This window comes from Nilaparvata lugens, chromosome 8, assembly GCF_014356525.2.
Source record: "Nilaparvata lugens isolate BPH chromosome 8, ASM1435652v1, whole genome shotgun sequence".
NCBI lineage: Eukaryota > Metazoa > Arthropoda > Insecta > Hemiptera > Delphacidae > Nilaparvata > Nilaparvata lugens.
The window spans coordinates 24,925,984-24,949,300 of record NC_052511.1 but is presented as its reverse complement, the minus strand read 5'-3'; the positions used below and the strand labels follow the sequence as shown (position 1 = coordinate 24,949,300).

The following is a 23,317-nucleotide window of genomic DNA, read 5'->3' as shown; positions in this document are numbered from 1 at the left end:
AAAAATAAAAAATCTGATCTCAGTTAAGGATCAAATTTTTTAATCAAATTATGAAAAATATATTTTCTTGATTAATTTGACATTAAATTGATTATTTTATCAAGGAAATGATAATTATTTTTGGATTAAATTCAATGGGATGAATTGAGTAACAGCTGTGTACAGTCAGTTCAAAATGGAGAGAATTGGCAACGTTTTTTTCCTATCTTTCTTCACTAATATAACGTGAACCTGACTATATACGATGTGTTACGTCACTGCTGTGACGTCAAGATGGGTGGATTTGGCAGTGGATGTTGGCTTCATCGACTTTCAGTATGAATATAAAATGAGCCGTATCTATTCTATAACTGGTCTAAGATCAGGATGCACTCATAAGCGATCTCGGTTTGAATTAGAATAAGAAATACGCAATAATTATTTGTAATTGAAATGGAGGGAAAATTCTAAAAATCGAATTTATTGAATTAATCTTTCAAAACTGGTTTTTACTCCTCAATCGCTTGTTGTTTGTTTTCGATTTGTGATGTTGGCTAGTCTGGCACGTGACTATGTGAGGGCAACTCTGTAGTGGCGTCGGGGTTAGTAATATTTTGTTAATTTTATGAATTTATTACTGTGAAAATTAAAAAGAATGGCATTTGTATGGATATATGTGCTTTAATTAATCCTACTTTGGCATATTTTACCGGTTTTAAAAATGATTGAATAAGGTAAGTCCAATTTTGTTCAATGTTTATCCACTAGACGCGTCTAAAAAACGTCAGCCATTTCTGCTCTCCAGTCTATCTGATTGATTACGATTAAAGTCGGTTTAATTTTGTAAAATTTTGCCCTGGGGAAACAATCCTCTATACTAATATAATATTATTTTCCACGAAATCTTTTTAAATTTTTTCGTATAGATTGCTTCCCAAAGAACAATATAATTTGTAGAATTTTATCATATTCAAACTCTTGAACAGGAAGATTACGAATTTGATGTCTGCTGTGAATGGTAGTTTTATGTAACTGGAGACTTGAATATAATATTTTTGTTAAAGTTAGCTCTTTTAAACACTTTTCTAGTAACACAAATCTTTGATTCTGGAATGCGATAGTTTAAATTAGTCTGATCATTTTATTACATTAGTTTGTGCAGCGTTAATATAAAGCAAATTAAAATGCCGTCCTTCGATTTTCAGTAGAATTTAATTTTATTTAGAATTACTACTCTACTATAATAAGTTTTAATTTATTGACATAAAATATGTTCAATTGGTTCGCAAAACGGCCATTCTATTCTTAACTAAATTTAAATTACTTGAATTCTTGTTTTTTGTGCACTAGAATCATTAGTAAATTATAATAGGCCTCGGCTTTTAGCTTATATGTTTTATTACTTCAATTATCTTTAAATTTTTCATGGGTTTCCCTAATTCTTTTTAGTCTAATTCCATAACTGCAAGTTTTATTGTATAAGATACTATTTATGCAAATAATAGCCTAATTATCAAAGAAAATGACTAGTCAACAAAATTTAGTAATCTGTAACCTTTATTATGACACATGTGCTTAATTTAATCACTACTTAATTTTAAATATTCTCTTTTTAGATTATTTTAAATTTCTTGAGATGGAATCATTTGATAATCGTACTTAGTCAGTTACCTAGATAAACCCCAATTACAGTAGTTGGTAAATCTAGATAAAATAACCTAGTATTATTGAGTGAGATACCCTTAGATCAGACATATAATTATAGATAATTATATTCTATATCTGGTATAAGGAGATACCATATCTCTTGCCCTACAATGATTATTTGTAGGTTAAGCCAAACTAAAATATTGCCCTATATTCTGAGCAGCTGATTAGTGTGTAAATCAGAGAAATTATAGTTTTAAGCTGCGTTTACACCAACGTTATTAACAAAATGTTTATTTTTCCGTCCTTATAGATTCTATTAGATTGAACATAACTCATCATACACAATCATGATGTGCAAATGTGTTTGTCAAGCTCCATTTAATTCAATAGAATCTATAAGGATGGAAAAATAAACATTTTGTTAATAACTTTGGTGTAAACGCACCTTTACTGGTGCATGATACTTACTTAATTATCGTTAACTATCTCAGCTATTTAGAAATCAACACAAAATGTCATTAATTAATTTATTCAATTTTTAACTGTACAACGCCAATTTTACAAGAAAAATAACAGGGTAAAAACAGATAGGTATATACATTAAACTATATTTGAATACCAAATAATACAAACAAAACATTAATAAACCAAACAGAATACATGAAATTAATAATCTATGTCGCCTAATCAACATGGTACCTATGTGAATTGTTCTTGTGTAAATGTGCAATCTTTGGGACGACTTGCGATGCGCGGCTAGAGATGCGTGGTTAGAGCCCCCGCTCGTATCATTAAATATGAATCGTAAAAGCAATATAGAATAGAATAACTTTTTTATTTGTTGACCGGACGAAGTTTGGACAGTTATTTAGCATCTGTTACCATAACGGTCACTCTACATTAAAATCCAATGAGTCTGATATTTATGTATTTTATTTTATATATCCGCCTCTCTAGCCGCGCGAAATTAGCTGTCGTCGTTACGGAATTGCAGCTTTAGGCGGGAAGATTAAAACCCCAACTATACTGGTTTCTCGAACGCGTTGTATTCAATTCGCTCATGGTTTCTTATTGGGGGGACTTACGTTCGCATAGTTTACCCCATAATGCATCCAGTTAATGAGCAAAGAAAAATTCAGTGCGTCTTAAGCTGCGTACGGACTTATGCGCCATGAACACCCACATTTCGCTTTTCATCAGCTGACTATCTGTATATTTACAGAAACGTTAAGATACATTACAATAAGTTCAGTATCAGCTAATGAAAAGTGGAATGTGCGTGCTCGTGGCGCGCAAGTCTGTACGCAGCTTAAGACGCCCATACAGTTGGGGCCTTAGGGCAGGACCTCTTTTATAGGAGGTATATATTTTACCATAAGAATAGTAAAACTGTCTAAGAATATTAGTTCGCCAACCATTAGCTAATAATTAGTAAAATTATTACTATACAGTCAGTATAATATTACGTTGCCAATTCAATAGGGGATTCGTGATCTTTGAGATAGCGAACTAAACCAAGCTATCTGTGACTCTTGGAGAATGTAGAAAATCTTCAAATGTCAAATATTAGTCCAGTTATATATACATATAGGCCTACTCATATATAAGAACATAAAACCTAGGTTAACAGGATCAACATCCTGGTACATACTTATCCATGACCATGAATTCAATCATGCACACTAGAGTACACCTTCAATTGAATATTTTCTCAGCTGTCTCTTGAAGATGTCGATGTTCTAAGTTCCTTTAATATAAGATCTATCCATAAATTTCAGACCGGGTTTTTCATACTAAGCTGTCCTATGGTACTGTGAGAAATATTTATGTTCATTTTTGGTGTCATACTTAATGTTTCTCGCAATTTCTTTTAAACTCTAATTTCTATTCAATTCAATTTTTCTTCTGTCTGTGACCAGTGTATATACGGGATAGACATTGTCGATTAATAAAAACACAAAAGTTCAAATATGTACACTAATCTCAAGATGGCCGATCGAAGAGACTGACAAAACATGCAATCTCCTCCTCACTCGAAGAATAGAGAGGTAGGTTAATTAGCTTCTCTCGGAGCACTTTCTTGAACACTCTCACCTCCAGCTCCCGCACATGCAGTGGAAGTCTATTGTAGATTTTTAATGCGCGCATTGGGTAGCAAGTGTGCAGCTTAGCCAATCTAGAGTAGGGAAGGTCAATGTTGTCTCGCCCTCCAGTTGAATAGTTGTGTATCTGGCCTCTTGCTTGGAGTGTGTGAGGTTGGCCTTTCAGAAGTACAAGGGAGTTCAGCACATATTGACTGAAGACAGTGAGTATTCCCAGCCTCCTGAACATCGGGCGACAATGCTCCAAGTATGGTGATGATGTTATACGAATCACTTTCTTCGGTAGGAGGAGAATTCTGTGACATCCACTTGCATGCCCCCAAAGTGCAATTCCATAGTTGATGTGGCTATGAAACAGACCATGGTATGCACCTATGCAGTAACCAGGTAACTCCTTGGAACATGGCTTCTCAGTTTCCGTATCAGATATGTTAATTTGGAGAGTCGGTTACATATCATATCAATGTGCTGGTCCTATGTCAGTGATGAGTCAACCATGAATCCAAGGAGCTCAACCTCAGGCCCACCAAAAGGAGGTAGACCATGCCTCAGGGTGCACAGAACATTCTGTGTCTTCTCTCCATTCATACACAGTCTGTTTGCCCTAAACCATTTGCTCGCCTCCTCCAACAGTTCAGCAGACCTCAGTACAGCCAATTGTGGATCCTCTTCTTGTGCAATGAGAGTTGTATCGTCAGCAAACAGCAGGGCTTTTCCATCCATACTAAGGTCATTTATGAAAATGAGGAACAGCAGCTGGCCAAGAATTGATCCCTGCGGCACTCCATACTTGACCTGGAGCTCCTGCGATTTGGCACCGCTAATCTTTACAACCTGCCTACGCCGTAAAAGGTACTCCTGCATCGTTTTCAAGGTCACTCCTCCAACACCATATCTCATGAGCTTCCCCAGCAAAATCTCATGAGATACGCAATCAAAAGCCTTGGTGAGGTCACAGAGGGTGATGGCAGTTGAGTGCTTCTTCTCCATTGCCTCAAGTATGGATTCCACCAGGCGTTGCACAGCTTCAGTCGTCGATCTCCCACGGCGAAAACCAAACTGATCCTCCGTGAAGAGCGAATTATCCTCAAAATGGGCTGAAAGTTGGATAAGCATCACAGACTCCATAATCTTTGCAAAAACAGGGATCAGAGATATAGGTCGATAGTTTGACAACTCTTCCATATCACCCTTTTTGAAGATTGGCACCGTTCTTGAGATCTTCAGTAGGTCAGGAAAAACGCCTTGCTCCAGACAGCTGTTAATTAGTCTGCCTAAAGAAGAGATTACTGCCTTCATGAGAAAAGTAGACATGCCATAGACATCAGGACTCTTCGAGCTCTTGTAGCCATTTACTTTTTTTACCAAGTCCATAGGTGTCACTCTTTTCCATCTGTCAAATACACAGTTCTGTAAAGGCACTCTATCCACCGCACAAGCTGTAGTTCCTGTAAAATCTCCAACAATTTGTGTAACAGAGTGAACAAAAAATTGTTAAAATCATCTGGACTTGCATTTTTAGGTAGGTACTGTTTCTTTTTAGATCTATTTATAATATCCCAGGCTGCCTTGCAATTGGTTTGTAGCTTGACTTATGATTCTTTCCAAGCTGGATTTTTTGGCATCAGCAATTTCCTGGTGATAGATTTTCTTAAGTCTGAGGTATGCGGTGTAGTACCTATTCCTATGTTCATCAGTGGTGGCAGACTTACAAAGACTATTTGCCAGAGTCACTAAGGCTTTAATATTGGCCAACTCAGCTGTGTACCATAAGCTCTTTTTCAACCTCTGCTTCTTTTCCACATTCACAGTAGGCCGTTTTGATCTCAGTGGAAAAAAAACTATTAAACAGAGAATTAAATTTCTCAAAGAACTGCAGAAAAGCCAAACTAGGTTCACTGTCATCAATAATTGAACTCCAATCCACTCTTTCCAGTGCACCAGTAAGTAATGGAATATTGCACTCATCAATTTTTCTATGAGTGAAAGTATAACTTGCAAACCAATCAGGGACATCCTTCACCTCCTCAAACAGACCGGAAACTTCCATCACAAGGGCATGATGATTGGCCACAACAGGATCCACTACTTCCACACTATAGTCCCAGGAGTTCAAATTGGTAACAGCTGTATCAAGACATGCATCACCTCTGGTTGGTGCCCTATTGCCAATGAACAAGCCAAATGTTTTCAACAAAGTGGTAAATCGCTTTTCACTTACACTGCATTTTTCTAAATTAATGTTGTAATCACCACACATGATAATATAATGTCCAAAATTGTTAAGGAAAATGACACTCCTCTAATGAATTAAAAAAAGCAATTAATGTCACCACTTGGGGGTCTGTATACTGAAATAACAATAATTGAGCAACGCTGGTAAAATACTGCTGACACTTCAAGTATAGAGTCATTGCAAAAATTTTTCAGGTCAATTGGTTTAGCATCTAAACCTGACCTACTGTCTACATATATAGCGGTACCACCACCAATCAAAGCGTTTCTACAGTAGGAGTCAACCATAGTCAGACTACCAATAGTTTGGTAATATTCTATTTCATCAGCCTTCAGCCAATGTTCACAAATGCATAAAAAGTCAGGGTTAACCTCTTCAACCCAGAGGTTTAGAGACTCTAACATGGTGCGAAGACACTGTACATTTAAAAAACAAACTCTCAGCTTCCTTGCTTTGGTTCCACTACACATCAATTTATCATCAGTACTATTTACAGATACAGCATTCACAAGACCAGTATTGATTTGACTTGAAGTTATTTTGCTAGGCCCGTTTTATTCCCCTTGAATAAAAAATTTCGTTTATCCCCATTTACGAATTCTTTGATCAGGGTTCCAGCAGGCCATATGTCAGAACACAAGAATTCATTTTTCAAACTTTGTTGAACACCGACCTTAAAAGATTTGTAGTTCTCAAACCTTGTCTTCAGTTCCACACATTCAGCATCATAGTTAAGATTTTTTAGAAGCTCCTGTAAATCATCCTTGGTTACATCTGGGGACAGTCTTGAGACAAATATCCAGTCTCGCTTACTTACAGTCTTAATTTTACACCCAGGTTCACGAGTAGTAGGTTTGGATCCGATAATGAGTTTATTTATATCACTTTCTTTTTTCTTTACTTGAGTAAAATCAGAGTTATGAATAGAAATGTCTTTATTCATCTTGCTATGAGAAGTACTCAACTGAATTTTGCTCACTTTTTGACGATTTCTTTTTGTAACCATGCTCCAAAACGATTGACCATCACTAGTATTGTCACTGGATAATTGGGGTAAAGTCGTATTTTTATCAATAAGATTCAAAATTATTCGTAATCGAAATATTCGAAATAATTTTATCATACACTTCCAAAGATGAGTTGGATTTTTCACGCAGTTGCTTGTCCAATTGGGTTGTCTTATCTTGCAGCCTAACTAATTCCGGCTTTGTCACATTTTGAAAACATTCAACTTTTTTAACTCTTTAACATAACTGAACATAATTTTCACTTATTTTTCTCAACTCTTGAACACAAAAATTAGGGCAAACATCACTATCTTTTAAAACTGTAGGATTTTTTACGGCAGGTTTAATGTGGCTAGCGATCGCGATTTTAATCTCACATTTACACACCTTGCAATACCAGGCCAACTTATCTTTTAGCTCTTGTATCTTGCGATAATCAATCAATGATATTTTTAAACACTTGGTGTGAAACCATTTTGCACAGAAACCTTCACAAAATAAACCATTTTCACTTTCTTTCACCGATTTAGAACACGACCCGCAGTTTGATACAGTTTCAACGTCGGCCATCTTGAATTTTTCCGTAAACATAATATCAATTGAAAAATAAAACGGGCTGGCACAGTTGTTAGAAGTCTCATTTCTTTGAAATATCCTCTCGATCCAGAACAAACAGGACTAGAGATGCTCTAGACTTTTCACTGCCCTCACAGCTCTTCTGCAATCTAAAAACTCTCCAGATTATGGAGACTGCAGCTTCTCTTTCTCGAGGAATTGGGCTATGGCGTGTGAATTTATTAAAGTATCTAAAAATCGACATCATGTGCACTACAAATGTAGGATGAGTCGTCAGCATACATAAAAACTGTACCTCTTTAAATCACTTGTAAAGTAAATCATTTACATATAACATGAATAATATGGGTCCAAGAATTGAATTCCATAGTAGACCTTTCGATTGTGAGATTATATTTGATATAGCCTATATATTATTATTATTCCACCATTTTCTTATTTTACCAATTCGACACACTGAAGCTCTTCCCACAAGAAAGGATCTGAACCATTCAAGCTCAGCATCCCTTACTCTGACAAATTTTATTTTTTTTAGTTAAATAGTGATTTACACAATCAAATGCATTACTCAGGTCGAGAAAAACTCCAACTTCTTTATCACCCTTATCCATTATCTGACATAAATCTAAATGAAAATTACAGAAGATAGTGTAACAGTGTTCCGATAACATCTGGGAATAAATTGGAATTTACTGCACAATATCTACAAGAGAGGAAAAATTTAACCTATTCCCTAAAAAACTGACAGTCTTATAACCTGTCATGCCCAGTACCAGTAGTAGCCTGCAAACCAAGTTTTGGATCTGATAGGCTCTACTCACACTACCGCGACTCTATACATCAGCGTTCCATGAGTTTTGTTTTGTCAACTACGGTCACGACAAAATTTCCAATTCAAAATTCAAAAGTGATTGAAAAATTATTAATAATACTAATACATTGCTATTTTAAAACTAAACCCCAACCCAAGCTTGTATTAATTGTTTGCTGGATTTTTTGAAAAATCCAGCTCAGTACTCATTGAATATAGAGAGTTCCAAATGATTTCATTATTTTCAAAATTTTATTATTCAAGAAAAGGTGAAATTGATTTTTTCTGTCCGGTTGCTGGTTTTGGTGGAAATTGCTGAAAACTGGAAGAAGATAATAAAATTATAGGTTTTTAGGAACCCTATATTCAGCAATAGGAAATTGTGCATGCAAAAATCAGTTCTGGACTCCTGAACTGAGGGATGTATCCATCAGGATACATCTTGACTTTAACCTTCAACTAACGTTTTAACACTAATCATATTCCTAAACTTGAAAAAATCCTCAAACGATAAGAAGATTACTGTTTGGATTTTTAGCCGTTCATGAACTCCAGACCAATTCATTGGATACTGAGTTTCCTGGCGACTTGACATGCTGGTCGACAGGAGACTTGAGACAGCTTTGAATAGAAATGGCCATTCTCTTGTGTATGAAAATATGGGTTGACTTATTTATGATAGACTAGCAGGTAACCTGTGCTCCGCAAGGGTCTATTTTAGAACTTGACAAACTGAAAACTTGTAATGAAATCTTGAAGAATTGAAAATAGGCCTATCCTCGGTTAATTAAGAATCTATATGCAAAATTTCAAGTTAATCAGTCCAGTAGTTCAGACGTGATAATGCGTTGAACATAATTTTCCTATCCCGTACGTGAATAAGCCAGTTTTTTACTTTATTATAGTATAGATGATTTTGAACCGCTTTGACGAGCAGAAAAGAATGAGCTGTAGTACGAGAAGATCCTATCATTGTGTCAAAAGCTATGAATATTTGAAATTTGAATCCTTGAGGTATCCTTATACGTCTTTTTCCACTAGAAACTACTAAAATTAAGTGCATTGAACGGGTTATTCTGATAGAACAAGATTCTAGAAATTTGTAAACGTGTGCGAAATCACAAACTAAGGACAGATGAGTTAGTGATGGTGCCTAACTTGAGGTTTTTTTCGCTAGTAAGGAAATTTGTTATCAAGTTTATAATTTGTATCAAGTGTATCTCAAAATCTACCCGTGATAGAATAGTGTAATTGGTCTCAGACTGTGGAGGACACTATAGTGCCGAGAGGGATTTTCAATTATATGTTCAAATGGTGACAATCAGTAGTTATTGTTGATTAAAAACTAAAACTAATCAAAATTTAATTTTCCAAAAATTTTACTCATTTTTGAAAAATCCAACTCAGTACTCATTGAATATAGAGAGTTCCAAATGATTTCATTATTTTCAAAATTTTATTATTCAAGAAAAGGTGAAATTGATTTTTTCTGTCCGGTTGCTGGTTTTGGTGGAAATTGCTGAAAACTGGAAGAAGATAATAAAATTATAGGTTTTTAGGAACCCTATATTCAGCAATAGGAAATTGTGCATGCAAAAATCAGTTCTGGACTCCTGAACTGAGGGATGTATCCATCAGGATACATCTTGAGGGATGTATCTGAGGATGTATCCATCCCCATTTTCATGCCTTGGCCTATATGTGACCATAGACTATATGTGATAATATGGGGTGAGTAAAACAAGCGGTTAAATTCATTGCTCATGAAAGATCTTGGAGCCCAATTAATTCAGTTCACATTATTTTAATTTTCTCTTGTCGCTTGAGAAAGTGAGAAAAGATCAACATTTTGATTTTGTACTTTTCCTCTATTTTTCCAATTAGGCCCCTTCAATGCGAAATCACATATCAACATACGGACGTATGCAGACAGACGGAGAAAAAATACTTCCCCAGATTATCGAATGTTGCATCGCATACATACATCAGTCTGTATGCAGACGTTCGATTTATTGTCTGTATGTCTGTCACCTTCACACAGTGATATGCAGTGTTTGTTAAAATTATGGAAGCAGCTTAATATTTATTTGGTAAGGATATTTCCACATAATAATGATATTTCATTGGGGATCCTATTCAAATTGGAAAAAACTACTTTTCTGATGCTTTAAAATTTTGGTCTGCCATCTTGGAACAGAAATTTTGAATCCATTCCAACTTCGTTTTTTAAAATGATACATGATTTCGATACAACATTTCAAGAGAAAATGAACGGCGAAAACCTCACATCGATATCTCAAACCGTTTCAAAGTTATTCACATTTAAATATACTAATAAATCTTACAAACACAAATCAGCAAACACATAGTAACATCTTTTCACATTTTCAACACTTTGAACAGAAAATTTTGATGTCAAATTTTTAATGCTCATTTATTTCACACACGAGTGTAATAGGTAATCAAATATTTGATAAAAGTTTGTCTAATATCTATGACCATTACAATTATAATATAATTATAATATATGACAATAATAATATATAATGGGTTATGAAGCCCATACAACATGAATATAGAACAAAATACCGTGGGGATATAGGGCCCCTATTTTTCTTCCTCATGTCATGCCAAATCAAATTTCGACTTTATTTAAACCGTCAACTTGTTCTGAATTTTATCATCTTTTATTTACCTAGGCAAATAGCATTTGGAGCCCAGGTGATGGTGAAGGGGTGTTTGATAACATTTGTCACCGTTTTGATACAAACTTGGTCATGATTTATTGTTTAACTTTTTAATGTTTTGTTGTTTGTGTAAGGTTGCCTAAGGGGGCTGTCAGATAGAGCCAGAATGGAGCCAACACAGTCAGAGAAGCCGTCATCTGCACAGCCCCATTCTCCACTGGGCGGTGAGGAGGAGATGATGGAGGTGGGGGATGGAGGGGGTTCAGAGGAGGCCGATGAAGAGGAGGAGGAGGAGGAGTCTGAACAGTCATCCATTATCATGACACTTGCAACGTCAAATAGTAAGACAACATTGATATCCACTCAATAATATTATGATAATAATGTATATATGTTGAAATAAGGACTCAGAAATTTGTTTTTTTTCGTTGTTTATGAACCCACCTCTAAAACTGTAGACCCACTCATCTCTCATTATCATCCACCTCATTACTCACGCAAAAGCCTAGAGCTCATGTGGACATCTCCTTGAGCAAGAAAAATATGTATATACCCCATCACTCAAGCCTTCATTTTTTTTTAAATTTAGATACAAAGATCGTCTCAGATGACTTATTAAATTTTATTTGATTGCACTAGCTATGTAAAATTCTGGAACAAATTACCGATTAACAATTATATGTTAATAAAAATTCCTATTAAGCTTGATTTGAGAATTCAATTTTATATGAAATACTGTTGTGAGCAGTAGTAAGCTCGATACACACTTAACGTCAGCGATGTACGGCCTAGTTTCACCACCGCATGTGTTTCGCTACATGTAAGAATGCTTTCTTTTCATCCTTGTCCGACACTCAACCGTGTGTTGGTATTTCTAATTACTTAGGAATTACTATCATCCAAGTATTAGAAGTTCTTATTTAGAAAGTTTCCTCCAAGAGTTTTACAGAATTGATATTGCTTTCTCAATTACTTTTTATTTTGTGGCTTGCTCTGAAAACCACCACAAGTGAAATTTGTGTATATCTCCTTGTATAATTGGCTATTTACACTCTTGATTACAAGTGTTCTTTTCTGCAGTAATTGAAAAACAGTGTTCTTGACGTGTCATTCTAAAGGCCAAGCCACATGAAGCGTTTTTGCACTGGCGGTGGAGGAGTCGGCAGGGCAGGAAGCTCTGCGATTGGCTGATTATCAGCTGATTCCCGAACGCCAACCTAATCAGCCAATTGGAGTGCTTCCTGTCTTGCCCTCTCGTCCACCGCCAGTGCAAAACGCCTGAAAACACAACATAATTGTATTGTATATCGCTATAGTGAATTTTATTGTTATGATGACAACTGTAAAACATACTCAGTTATGTACATGCAGAAATAAAGAATATTATTATTTTTTTACATGTGGCTTGGCCCTTAGGGTGAGTACACACCAGTTAGTCAAGACAAGACTAGTCACGATTAGTCACAATACTTCACATAGTTGCTTATGAAGACATGTCCAATTGCAATGACTAATCGGTGTGTGCTGCTTCATAGGCAACTATGTGAAGTATTGTGACTAATCGTGACTAGTCTTGTCTTGACTGACTGGTGTGTGCCTACCCTTACAGTTTGTCTGATAGTATCAAAGTATGGATGGCAAAATCGATATTACAATTGATACCCGATATCGATATTACAATTGATACCTAATATCGATATTACCATATACCTCCCAAACTTCGATACTATAAGAAAAACTGTAACATTACAAATGACCCTCTTCCAGAAAAAAAATGTTCAGGTAAATTTCAATTTTAATTATCTCCAATGAATTCGAATTTACAAATATTTTTTTTATATTCACAAACTTGTTAACATAGTTCCAACTTTAGAAATTTTCAAATTACATATTTTCATAAAATTTGGAACAAAACATTGAAAATTAAAACCTTATACAATTCAAAGAACTGATTAAATTCGAAACTAAAATTTACATGAAAATTGAATTCTGTTAGAGCTTTTGAAATACTGATAAGAGTTGTGCTAGAGGTGAGTAGCTCTACTGAGGAGAAAAATTTGAATGTATAATATCAAAAATGTAAAAAAATAAACTAAGAAATAAAGTCCATGGCAATCAATTTCAATACAAACACACCACATTGCAATCCCTATATCGACGATTCACTTTGAAATGTCAGACATACACAATGACATTGCAGCAACTGATAATAAAGTGTTTGTCTCGTGTAATTGAATGTTGTAATCTATTAATCGTAATCAATTGTAATATCTATATTACTATCCATACTTCGATGCTATAGCTAAGACAAACTGTAACATTACAGTATTCAACAAATTTGATGTGGAGTATAATTGGGGAGTTTGTGTGATTTCAGCGATGCCTTATGAGGGCCTTGCCTCACCACTGCGACTGCCTCACACAGGTGGCGGCAAACCTCTGAACCTGAAGCGAGGCAAAGGTCGACCCCGTAAGGACGCCTCCAGCCACTACATGGCCAGGCACAAGAAGCCTCTCGGTTTGAAGCTCAAGAGATCAAAATCGTAAGCTACATTCACTCTCATTCAATAGCTAGACCTTTTCTTAAACCCCAGAATTTATCACATATTTTAATAAAATGTCACCTAATTCCATTAATTAACTATTACGGTACCGTATGTTTTGTGGAAGCCAGTATTTTGATATTCAACTTCTAACGGTAACACCAATTTTTCAAATGAATTCAAATGCAATGTAATATATAGCCTACAATACAAATAAAATATAGTATAATAATATATACATTGGTATTATATGTAGTACTAGCAGGTAACTGATAGTGCTTTGCACTGGGAAAAATGTTGTGTTGTAAAATGGGATCTCCTTATGCCCAGGAAACATAAAAAATAGATTAATTATCTACTTTGTCAAAGTTGCGTGTATAATCTTCATCAGAGTTGAAAAAATATTTAAATATTGGTGTCGAACCCGCAAAAAATGAGTTTGATTGTTCTCGAACCCTCAATCTTTCATTCATGAGTGGCGCGTGCTACCAATTACGCTACGGTTTCACTTGGGGAAATCTCAGTTTGGTTGGGCGTAATTGTTGCGTAAAATCATTATCAATTGATTAATAAAAATGAAAATAAGCCTATATCCAGACTATGTAAATTCAGAATGTTCATGTAAATTTGCAAGTTTATCAGTTCATCATTTTATGATAATGCGTCAATCGTGTATTTCCTATCCCGTACATTTTTAAGCCAATTCCTCACTCTATAATATTATAGAAGATCATTCTTATGTTCTAATTAATTTGCTAATAACACAATCACATCAAATGAATGACATGCCCAACGAGTTTACAACACTAAATTTAGTTTTAAAATAAGTTTTCAGCTGCTCAATGCATGTTAACTCATCTTGGCTTTTTGTGTAGTTGAGAAGTTGATATTGTGGTAATTATTCATATTGAATGAAAAAGACTAAGAAATTGTCAAAAAACCACTGATTTATTGATAATTAGAAAGACCGGTTTCGGTTATTACACCATTTTCAATCTCTGATAAACTAAAACTAAATACAAGAGCAGCAGAATTTATACTAGTAGGCGAGTACTGCTATTGGTCGAGGGCATGAACGCCTGCCGTTGGCCTAGCTAGACAGTCTCCTCCCACTCAACGGTATGACAAAATGGCGGCTTAAGCAACAGAATCGCCATAACAAAATTTACTTTCAGTACAAAATAAGAACCAAGAAAACAAGTGTAAAAGATAATAAAACAAATATACAGTATAGTTTAAATGACCAGATTCATTTTAACCAATACAACACTACGAATTTAGTTTTATCATAAAATTGTAAGCATACATTAGTCAATAGTTTTTCCATTTACATATTTGTTTTATTATCTTGTACACTTGTTTTCTTGGTTCTAATTTTGTACTGAAAGTAAATTTTGTTATCATGGCGATTCTGTTGCTTAAGCCGCCATTTTGTCACACCGTTGATTGGGAGGAGACTGTCTAGCTAGGCCAATGGCAGGCGTTCATACCCTCGACCAATAGCAGTACTCGCCTACTAGTATAAATTCTGCTGCTCTTGTATTTAGTTTTAGTTTATCAAAGATTGACAATGGTGTAATAACCGAAACCGGTCTTTCTAATTATCAATAAATCAGTGGTTTTTTGAGCATTTCTTAGTCTTTTTCATTCAATAACTCATCTTGGACTTAGCACTCGCTTTTTACTGCTGCTAACTCGGATTGAAAAGTTGATTGAGCCTATGTCTGCCACATTGTTACACACCCCAGTGTGTGCTAGCATACTCATAGACTTGAATATTGTCGGCACAGAGTTTTGATCTATTGAGCTATTAATATTCCAAAACATATCATAATCAATTAGCGGTCCCACTACTCTAAAGTATTGAAATTTATTTTATTTTAAGAGAAGTGCACTCCAATAGGGCTTATGCCTAGGTGTGCCCATCTTTATTTCGCTTTATGTTTTTGTCCTCTAAAGCAAAACAAATAATTCCCACGCTAGACCTCATCAACTTGCATAGAGTACCATATTAAGTAGTTGACTTCTTTTTATTCTTAGCTCTGTTATCATTCACCTCATTCTTATTCTTAATTCTCAGCATATAATAATTAACTTCATTCTTGGAATGTTATTTGTAATTTCTTGATTCCTCTCTTATTATTTTCTCATATTGTAAATGGTTTCTAGTATTATAGTATAGTCTCTAGTATTCAGTATATTTAGTATATCATAACATTTTTTTCTCCACTAATATAAAATCGTTTTTTTCCTTGTTTCTTTCTCTCGATTTTCAATTTCCTTGTAAAGTGATTATTGTGATTTTTTTGATTGGGGAGCAATTTTTGGGGGTTTCCCGTATGCTCCCATATTGTTGTAAATACATAAATAAATAAATAGATAATGTTGAAATAAGTTGTTTTTCAAAGTGGATTTTCATTAGTATTTTTATTTTTTTTTTTATTTTTAGTTGGTACAATGTTTTGTAATAATATTATGTTGTGAGAAGTAAGTTAATTTTTGAATTGACAAAAAAATATCACAAGTCGACTCGATAATCTTTATTGATTGATTAAAATTCGATGCATTTTCCATGTGACTTTCCACTACGAGTTGCTACTTGAATAATCATTTAAAAAACTTTTATAACGAAGTAGTAGTCTATGTTCTAATTAAATAATAATAAAAACTATATTCGTGTGGAACGGTTTCGTTTGTGACTTGTCGATTTAATAAGAAGTGATTTGTTATGGGATGGGATTGGTTGGTTTGCAGGGGAGTGTACGTGCCTTCGGAGAAGTCGCCCCGGCACACGGATGGCGACGACCTGATGAGCAGCAACGATGGCTTCACCAGTCCGCTCGACTCTGTCCAACTCGACGACAAGGACAAGAGCATTCCTCCCTACAGTCCGCCCCTCTTCCACGAGCAATGGTCAGCTAAACCTCTTTCATCCAAGTAACAGAACACCTATCAATATTTCCTCATTCACTGTTTTGGATATCGTCGTTTTTTGATATCAACGATTCTCCACAATCATTGATTTATTTTATTCTACAATAGAATGACCTTTTTATTTGTTGACGTGGCGCAGTTTGGACAATAATGTCCACTTATTCACGTCGTTAGCAAAAAATACGAATACAAAATATAAAAATATAATAGAGAAATTTAAACAGAAAAATGACAATAGAATGTAATAAATATTGATAAAAAAAAAACAGAAATGAATGTATTGGAGAATAAAACTATTCACATAGATTTATTAGAAGTTCAATATCGGAAAATGAAAGTATCAGAAAAAGTGTTTTTCAATAAACTAAACCGAAAGATAAAGCTAAATAATATCAAAACAAATGAATAGACAGGCTACTGAAGAAAATTAATGATTCATATCAGTGAGAATGAAACTATTTTCATTCATTGTTTAAAATAAATGATACTATACAATACAATATTATCCCCATTTACTTATCATTAGTGCCTGAGTTTTTTATTTTCAAGACTAGAAATAGTATTCTCTTATTAGGTATACAGTGTCCCACGAAATGTGTAAAAGCCGAATATCATAGATTGTACATAAAATTTGCAACACAAAAATGTCCAGTAAAATCTTCTATCGACCGTAGTTGCACTGGTAGAAATAAAATATTTGTATTATTTTATAAAATGGCAAATAAAATTGAATTGAAGTATGAGCGTTCAAACTGTTTGAAATTTGTCTTGGAGCTCGACGAATGTATTTTTGAACACTCATAAAAAGTGCATACTACTTGTGAATTTGGCAAGTAAATAATAGAGATGCGTGATGCTTGTGTTGTTAGGCCGGGCAAAGTGTGCGCCCTGTGCAACCTGAGCGAACGCAGCCAACTGGGTCAAGGCGAGCTGATGCGACTCAGCTGTCCGGAGGGATTCCGACCACAGCGCAGCGACCCGCAGCTGGCCTTGCCGCCCGAACCACCCCCAGCTGGTGATTCTGCCGTCTCCACCTCCGCCCCCGCCCTAGCCCCAGCCGCCTCCGCAGTCACCTATCGCCGGCAGAAGAGCTTGGCTAAGTGTCGGTCAGTTGACAACGAAAACAATAGTTATTTGTGTTATTAGTGCGCAAACTGACACTTTTCTGCACCAAAAAAACCGTTTACGCACGAGCCATAGGCGAGTGCAGTATGGTTTCTTGAGTGCTGCAAAATGTCTTTATTCAATCAGGAATGAATTGAATTGAATTGCTGCCTTTATTAAAAACCTAGGAGGGCGAAGTTAGGGCGCAGCCGGCACTCTCTTACACTTTACCCTCCATACAATTCTAAGTTACAACTAAAACAAACATCATAAAACCATAAATTAAAGTTAAAAAAACAATAACTTCAACAAAAAAAATTAACGAGAAAAAATATATAATAAAAATAAAAAAGGAAAACTCTTCCAAATGAAAAGAAGAAAACTGGAACTTTTTTCGAATTTAAGTTCGAATGCTGAGTGAATGCGAAAAGATAGAAATAAATTTGTCATATGCCATGTAAACTCTGGGTATGTCATGTCTATTGTATATTAAGAAATAATTGTTTTATAAAATTACTAGTAGGTAACCTTTATTTTTTCGTTTTTGAGCTATTTTCAACGACACTACAGTCTGATTTCTGTGAATATTAGTTATTGTTAATAGTTGAAAAGCGGATTATTACTTGCAGTTGGTCATGGATAGTGAAATAGATTAGCTTTATTTTTTGATAACATGACCGGTTTTGGTCAATTATACTATTATCAGGTGCCCAAAGTGATTTGGACATCTATAATAAGTGAAATATTTTTTAAGTTTTCAATCTATTCATTTCTTTGGTACATTCATTTATTATATATTTCACGTCAACCTTCAACATTTTCAAATAACTATTCCTGGACCAAAATTTAAGTGGCGAAGCAGTGATGTGTGATTTTATAACCTAATATTAGACAACATTAACTTTTCATCGAAATTTGGCAGAAAGATGTTACAGGTTCAACCTAGGTTTTCCTCCATGGTTATAGTTATATTATGATTGTAGTGTTTTGTACGATAATTAGGCTTTATAAATAAGTAAATAAAACCGAATGTGTCTTCCAAAAATGAAATTTACTAGTATTTAAAAAAAATCATGTTACTTAGACCTGAAGAAATAAATGAAAATTCAATAAAATAAATATTATATGTGAAATAGTTCCGTTAATATAATCGTCAGGTTATTGGATTGAATTTTAATTGAAGGAGATTATAAACTACATAATGAATTCACAATTTATCAGATGTATTCCAACATTCAGATCTTTGTTGGTTTTCTGAGAATTTTATAAGAGCGTACAATGTTAATTTTTCCTAAAAATATATCGCAACTTTCAAACAATGAAGGAGTATTATATCAGAATATATTATTGCCTCATATTTTATAATATCATTTCATATCGTTTGATAATATCATTACTGCATATTTGTGTATCCCATTAATGTATCAGTGATAACGTTAAGTTGTTTTTTCAGACTTCAAGTGAACGGACAAGAACATCTAGATGAATTGACCATTGTAGGCTATGCCGAGGAGCCTGATCTGTCATTGATTTTTGATAGAGAAGGTAAGTTTAAATTACACTTATTCGCCCTTAAATATCAGTTTTGAAGTACTATAATATCATATTCAATATTTATTCAGTGTTTTCAAAATCAAATTCTCTTCAAATAAATGGATTATGAAGTCTGCAATATTTGTTAATACAGTCGATCGTTGCTATTGCAACAATGCATGTTGCAACATACAACAGCAATAGCAATTTATTGCGGTTCGGAATTTAGTTTGGTGATTACTGTAATTCCAATAAATGTTCAGTCTGAAATGATGGCATCCACTGGAATTGGATATTCGTACTTTTATCAATCGGATCAAGATGTTGACAATGTCATTGGATATTCAAGTAGCACTCATTTTGTATATTGATAATTAGCATTGTAATGCTAATAATTATTATTAATATGAATAATATTATTGTCGATACAACAACCCAAACAGCCATTATTTGTTTACACACCGATATCTCGCCGACACGTCAGGACAGGACATAATTCACTCTGATGGAGAGTATTAGAGGAGGCTGTTGTTTTTAACTGCACGAGGTCTACAGTTCACAGAACTACTAGTACTTTTAACATGAAGAGGGGAAACCGAGTTCTCCTTGCACAGTTTGTAGCATGGACAGAGTAGTGGAGAGGAGTAAGCATGCTGCACACAATTGGATGCTGAGACAAAAGTAGGGAGAATGCTGTTAGGTAGTGGGAGTGATTAGTGGAGGAAAGAGCATATTGCCTCTCTGTCTTCGAGAAAGAGCCATGTAAAAAATAATTTCTCTCGGACTGAAGCTTTGTTTGGTTCCAACAAAGCCATTCCAACTAGTCACTTGTTTGATTAGGTTTAATTTTTTCAAGTATAAGTTTAAGTTAAAAATTTGTTTTGATTGAATAAATTGAAATATTGATTTGTTTAATTTGCAGGCTACTTCTACGTGCACGAGTCGTGCGTGGTGTGGCTGTGCGGAGGTGCACAGGTGGCGAACAGTGGTGAGTTGGTGGTGCTTGCAACGAGTCGACGCTGCGGCTACTGCGGCCGCTTTGGGGCGGGCGCTGCTTGCACGTTCTCCGGCTGCCAGCGCCACTTCCACCTGCCTTGTGCGGCCGCCTCGGGCGCCTTCCAGCACACCACCACCTATGCGCTCATCTGCAACCGCCATCTCGACCAAGTGCCTCTATTGCGTCAGTACAAATCACACATTATTTCATTCACTTATTTAAAGTATTCATTCATTTAAATTCATTCAATTATAGAAAATCACTAGTACCCTTGCTATATTTTCTTACATAAAACACTAAGACCCGGTTGTACAAAAGCCAGTTAAATTTTAATAATGATAAAATTTTTCTACGAGGACCAATCGTAGAAGGTTTTTCTGAGAGTAAGGCTTCTCTGATTTATTCTCGTGGCATTTTTTTTAAACATCTTTATTGCCCATAAACACAAAATACAAAATAAAAACTTACAAAAGAAATATTCTAGATTATAATATTATGCTATTTTACAAAATAAATTAAAGTTACATGGCACCACCCAGCAAGGGCAAAACCCTGACCGCTGAGTGAGAGTATCAGCTGTTTAGACAATATAAAAATTTATTTACTAATAATCAAAGCTACAAAAAATCGAAGTTCAACAATAAATTACCAGTAATTATAATATTTGAGTGATGTCGAAGAAAAATTTTTGTATCACCCACTTATTTATCTGTTCCATCCTCTGTCTACCCCTATTAGAAAGAGATTCTGACAATGCATTTGGCATGATATTTATTATTTTTGAGCTAAGATACCCCAATTGTCTTCGCACTATTGTCAAATCTGAATAGTTAATATTATAAATGTTATGAGATGTAACTCATTTAATCAGGATTAAAAGTTAACAGACTTTTATACAACCATATGTAACAATGGTACTAGTTACTTTCTATAATAATTATGGAGCGGTTTGTTTCAGCGCTGATAAGCTTTCGCTAAGTTAAGAGGAATTATGCGCCTGCTACTCCCTTTGTAAGGGTGACCGCTTGAGCCAACTCCTCTTAATACGATTCATGAGTTGTAAAATCGCTTCCCGGTGGTTTGGAACCCACCTAAAACTAGATCCATTCATCTCTGATTATCATACGCCTCATTACTCACACACAAGCCTAGAGCTCATGTGGACATCATCCTCAGTAAAAATGAGGATTATTCTTTTATTTACTTTTTTATTTGATTTTCTCATTTATTTCGATTTATTAGTTGCTGTATGTTGAGGGCACCAGGAATACCTACCTCATTATTGCCATTTTAGCAAATGAAAATAGTTGATTTAAAATAAAATTGAGCATGAACATGAAAAAATTAATTATAAATTGATTGTTTAAATATGTAGTTATAGTATGTAAGGTCACCAAGGATCAGGGATTATTGTCCTCATAACACGAAAAAATCGAACTATTTAAAATAAAATAGTTTATTCTAAAAAGCATGAACTTGGTTCATGCATTTATTAATAAATGCTTATTTAAAATAGTTATTTGTATATCTAGAGTGAAAAGTACGACTTTTTCTCCCTGTGGGAAAAAGTTTGAAGCCCGAGGCGAAGCCGAGGGCACCAATTTTCCTGAGGGAGAAAAAGTATTTTTCGCTCGTGATGTACACAACATTTTTCCTCCATCTACATTTTTTATAGAAACTTCAAATAAAATCATTTTAATACAGTAACTTACATATTGGTGGCAATGTTTCCTAACAACATAACCTGAATAGCTATTTCTCTTCACTGCACAGATAACGTACAGTTCCAACATTCCTGTATCTTTCTAACCTAAAAAATGTCCGGGAATTATACTTTTTCTGTGCAGTGTAGCGAAAACAATTTATGAAATGGGTACAAAGAACTCATATCAATATGGTTTTCTTGTGAGTTCCAATTTTATCAATAATTCAACAATGTGTTTATATGAGCTTTGTATTGATTGCGCTGTTTGTTAATTGATGAATAGATAATTATTAATGTGTATTTTTTATTTGGCAGCAAACCTGGGTGATGTAACGTGTATGACATGCTTCTCCCTGGGCGATGTCTCCAACCTGATGATGTGTTCAATGTGTGGCAACCACTATCACGGAGCCTGCGTCGGTCTTGCTCTCCTACCTGGTAAACTAAATCAACTATAAATAATTTGTCAATTTCAAATCAATTCAAGATTAAAATATTGAAAAATACCCGTATAATTTTATCATAACTCTTTGCAGTATCACATTTTTTTAATCATGCTGAATATGAATTACAAATAAGTTCAAAATATTACTGCTGGTGGAAAGTGAATTGCTGTGTGATTTCAACTAATGTGTGTTAAATTTATATAGTTCCCAATTCATTTATTGCATCTTATTTGTACTAGTGTTAATCTTATAATGTACTAAGTAGTTAGCTTTAACATCTCTTTCTCCACCATGAAAACATCTTATAGTCGAATATTGTAAAGGGGAAATAATAGGTTGATTACAATGAAACTAAATGTTGTGTAGCGCATTAGGTATATGATGCGTTTCATAATTTTTTATTTTATGTTTACCTTTTTCTGGTAAAACAAATTGATTTACGTTGACCTTAACTTATTATTTAGACCCAAAAATTATAGAAGTTCCGCTTCACATTATTATAATTCATTCTTTCTCATTTTTCATTTATCAACTGATTTATGCAAAAAACAGTATTTTAAAGTTACCCTATGACTTTTTTATGATAAAAATTGAATGTTAACTCAGCAATCCAATAATGACTGTTATTTGAGTCGATTTTCCTGATTTTACAAGAGTAAATTATTTCAATAGCATGTTATGCTAATACTTGTATAATGAGCTTTAACAAGTTGACAATTATGCTGTTCATTTTATTTTGTACATTTTTACTTCCCTTGCCCTATTACCATAGGTAAGGAAAGTATTGCTTTTTAAATATTCCATAAAATACCGATTTACAGTGAATTATACCTTATATAGGCCACGTGAGGACGTGGAAGAAATGCTTAATTTTGGTTCGACTTTTTATTCTTCTTTAATGCTATAACATTCTCCATTATACCATTATTCTTCTGTAATGCTGTAACATTCTCTATTATACCATTATAGACGTCAAATCTGCAAACCAATCATCGGATACATTGACA

At 34.5% G+C, this 23,317-nt stretch overlaps 1 protein-coding gene across 1 annotated transcript in view; it reads left to right on the top strand.

Moving 5' to 3' along the window:
* Positions 1 to 541: 541 nt before the first annotated feature.
* The window catches only part of LOC111047752 (histone-lysine N-methyltransferase 2C), a 151,216-nt gene continuing 128,440 nt past the window's right edge, over positions 542 to 23,317 (top strand). Inside the window, 8 exon segments of the mRNA XM_039435095.1 lie at positions 542 to 713; positions 11,183 to 11,389; positions 13,426 to 13,591; positions 16,346 to 16,504; positions 17,395 to 17,631; positions 19,083 to 19,174; positions 20,085 to 20,342; positions 22,180 to 22,302. Of these exon segments, the coding sequence (XP_039291029.1) occupies positions 11,215 to 11,389; positions 13,426 to 13,591; positions 16,346 to 16,504; positions 17,395 to 17,631; positions 19,083 to 19,174; positions 20,085 to 20,342; positions 22,180 to 22,302 (1,210 nt within the window). The 5' untranslated portion in view covers positions 542 to 713; positions 11,183 to 11,214.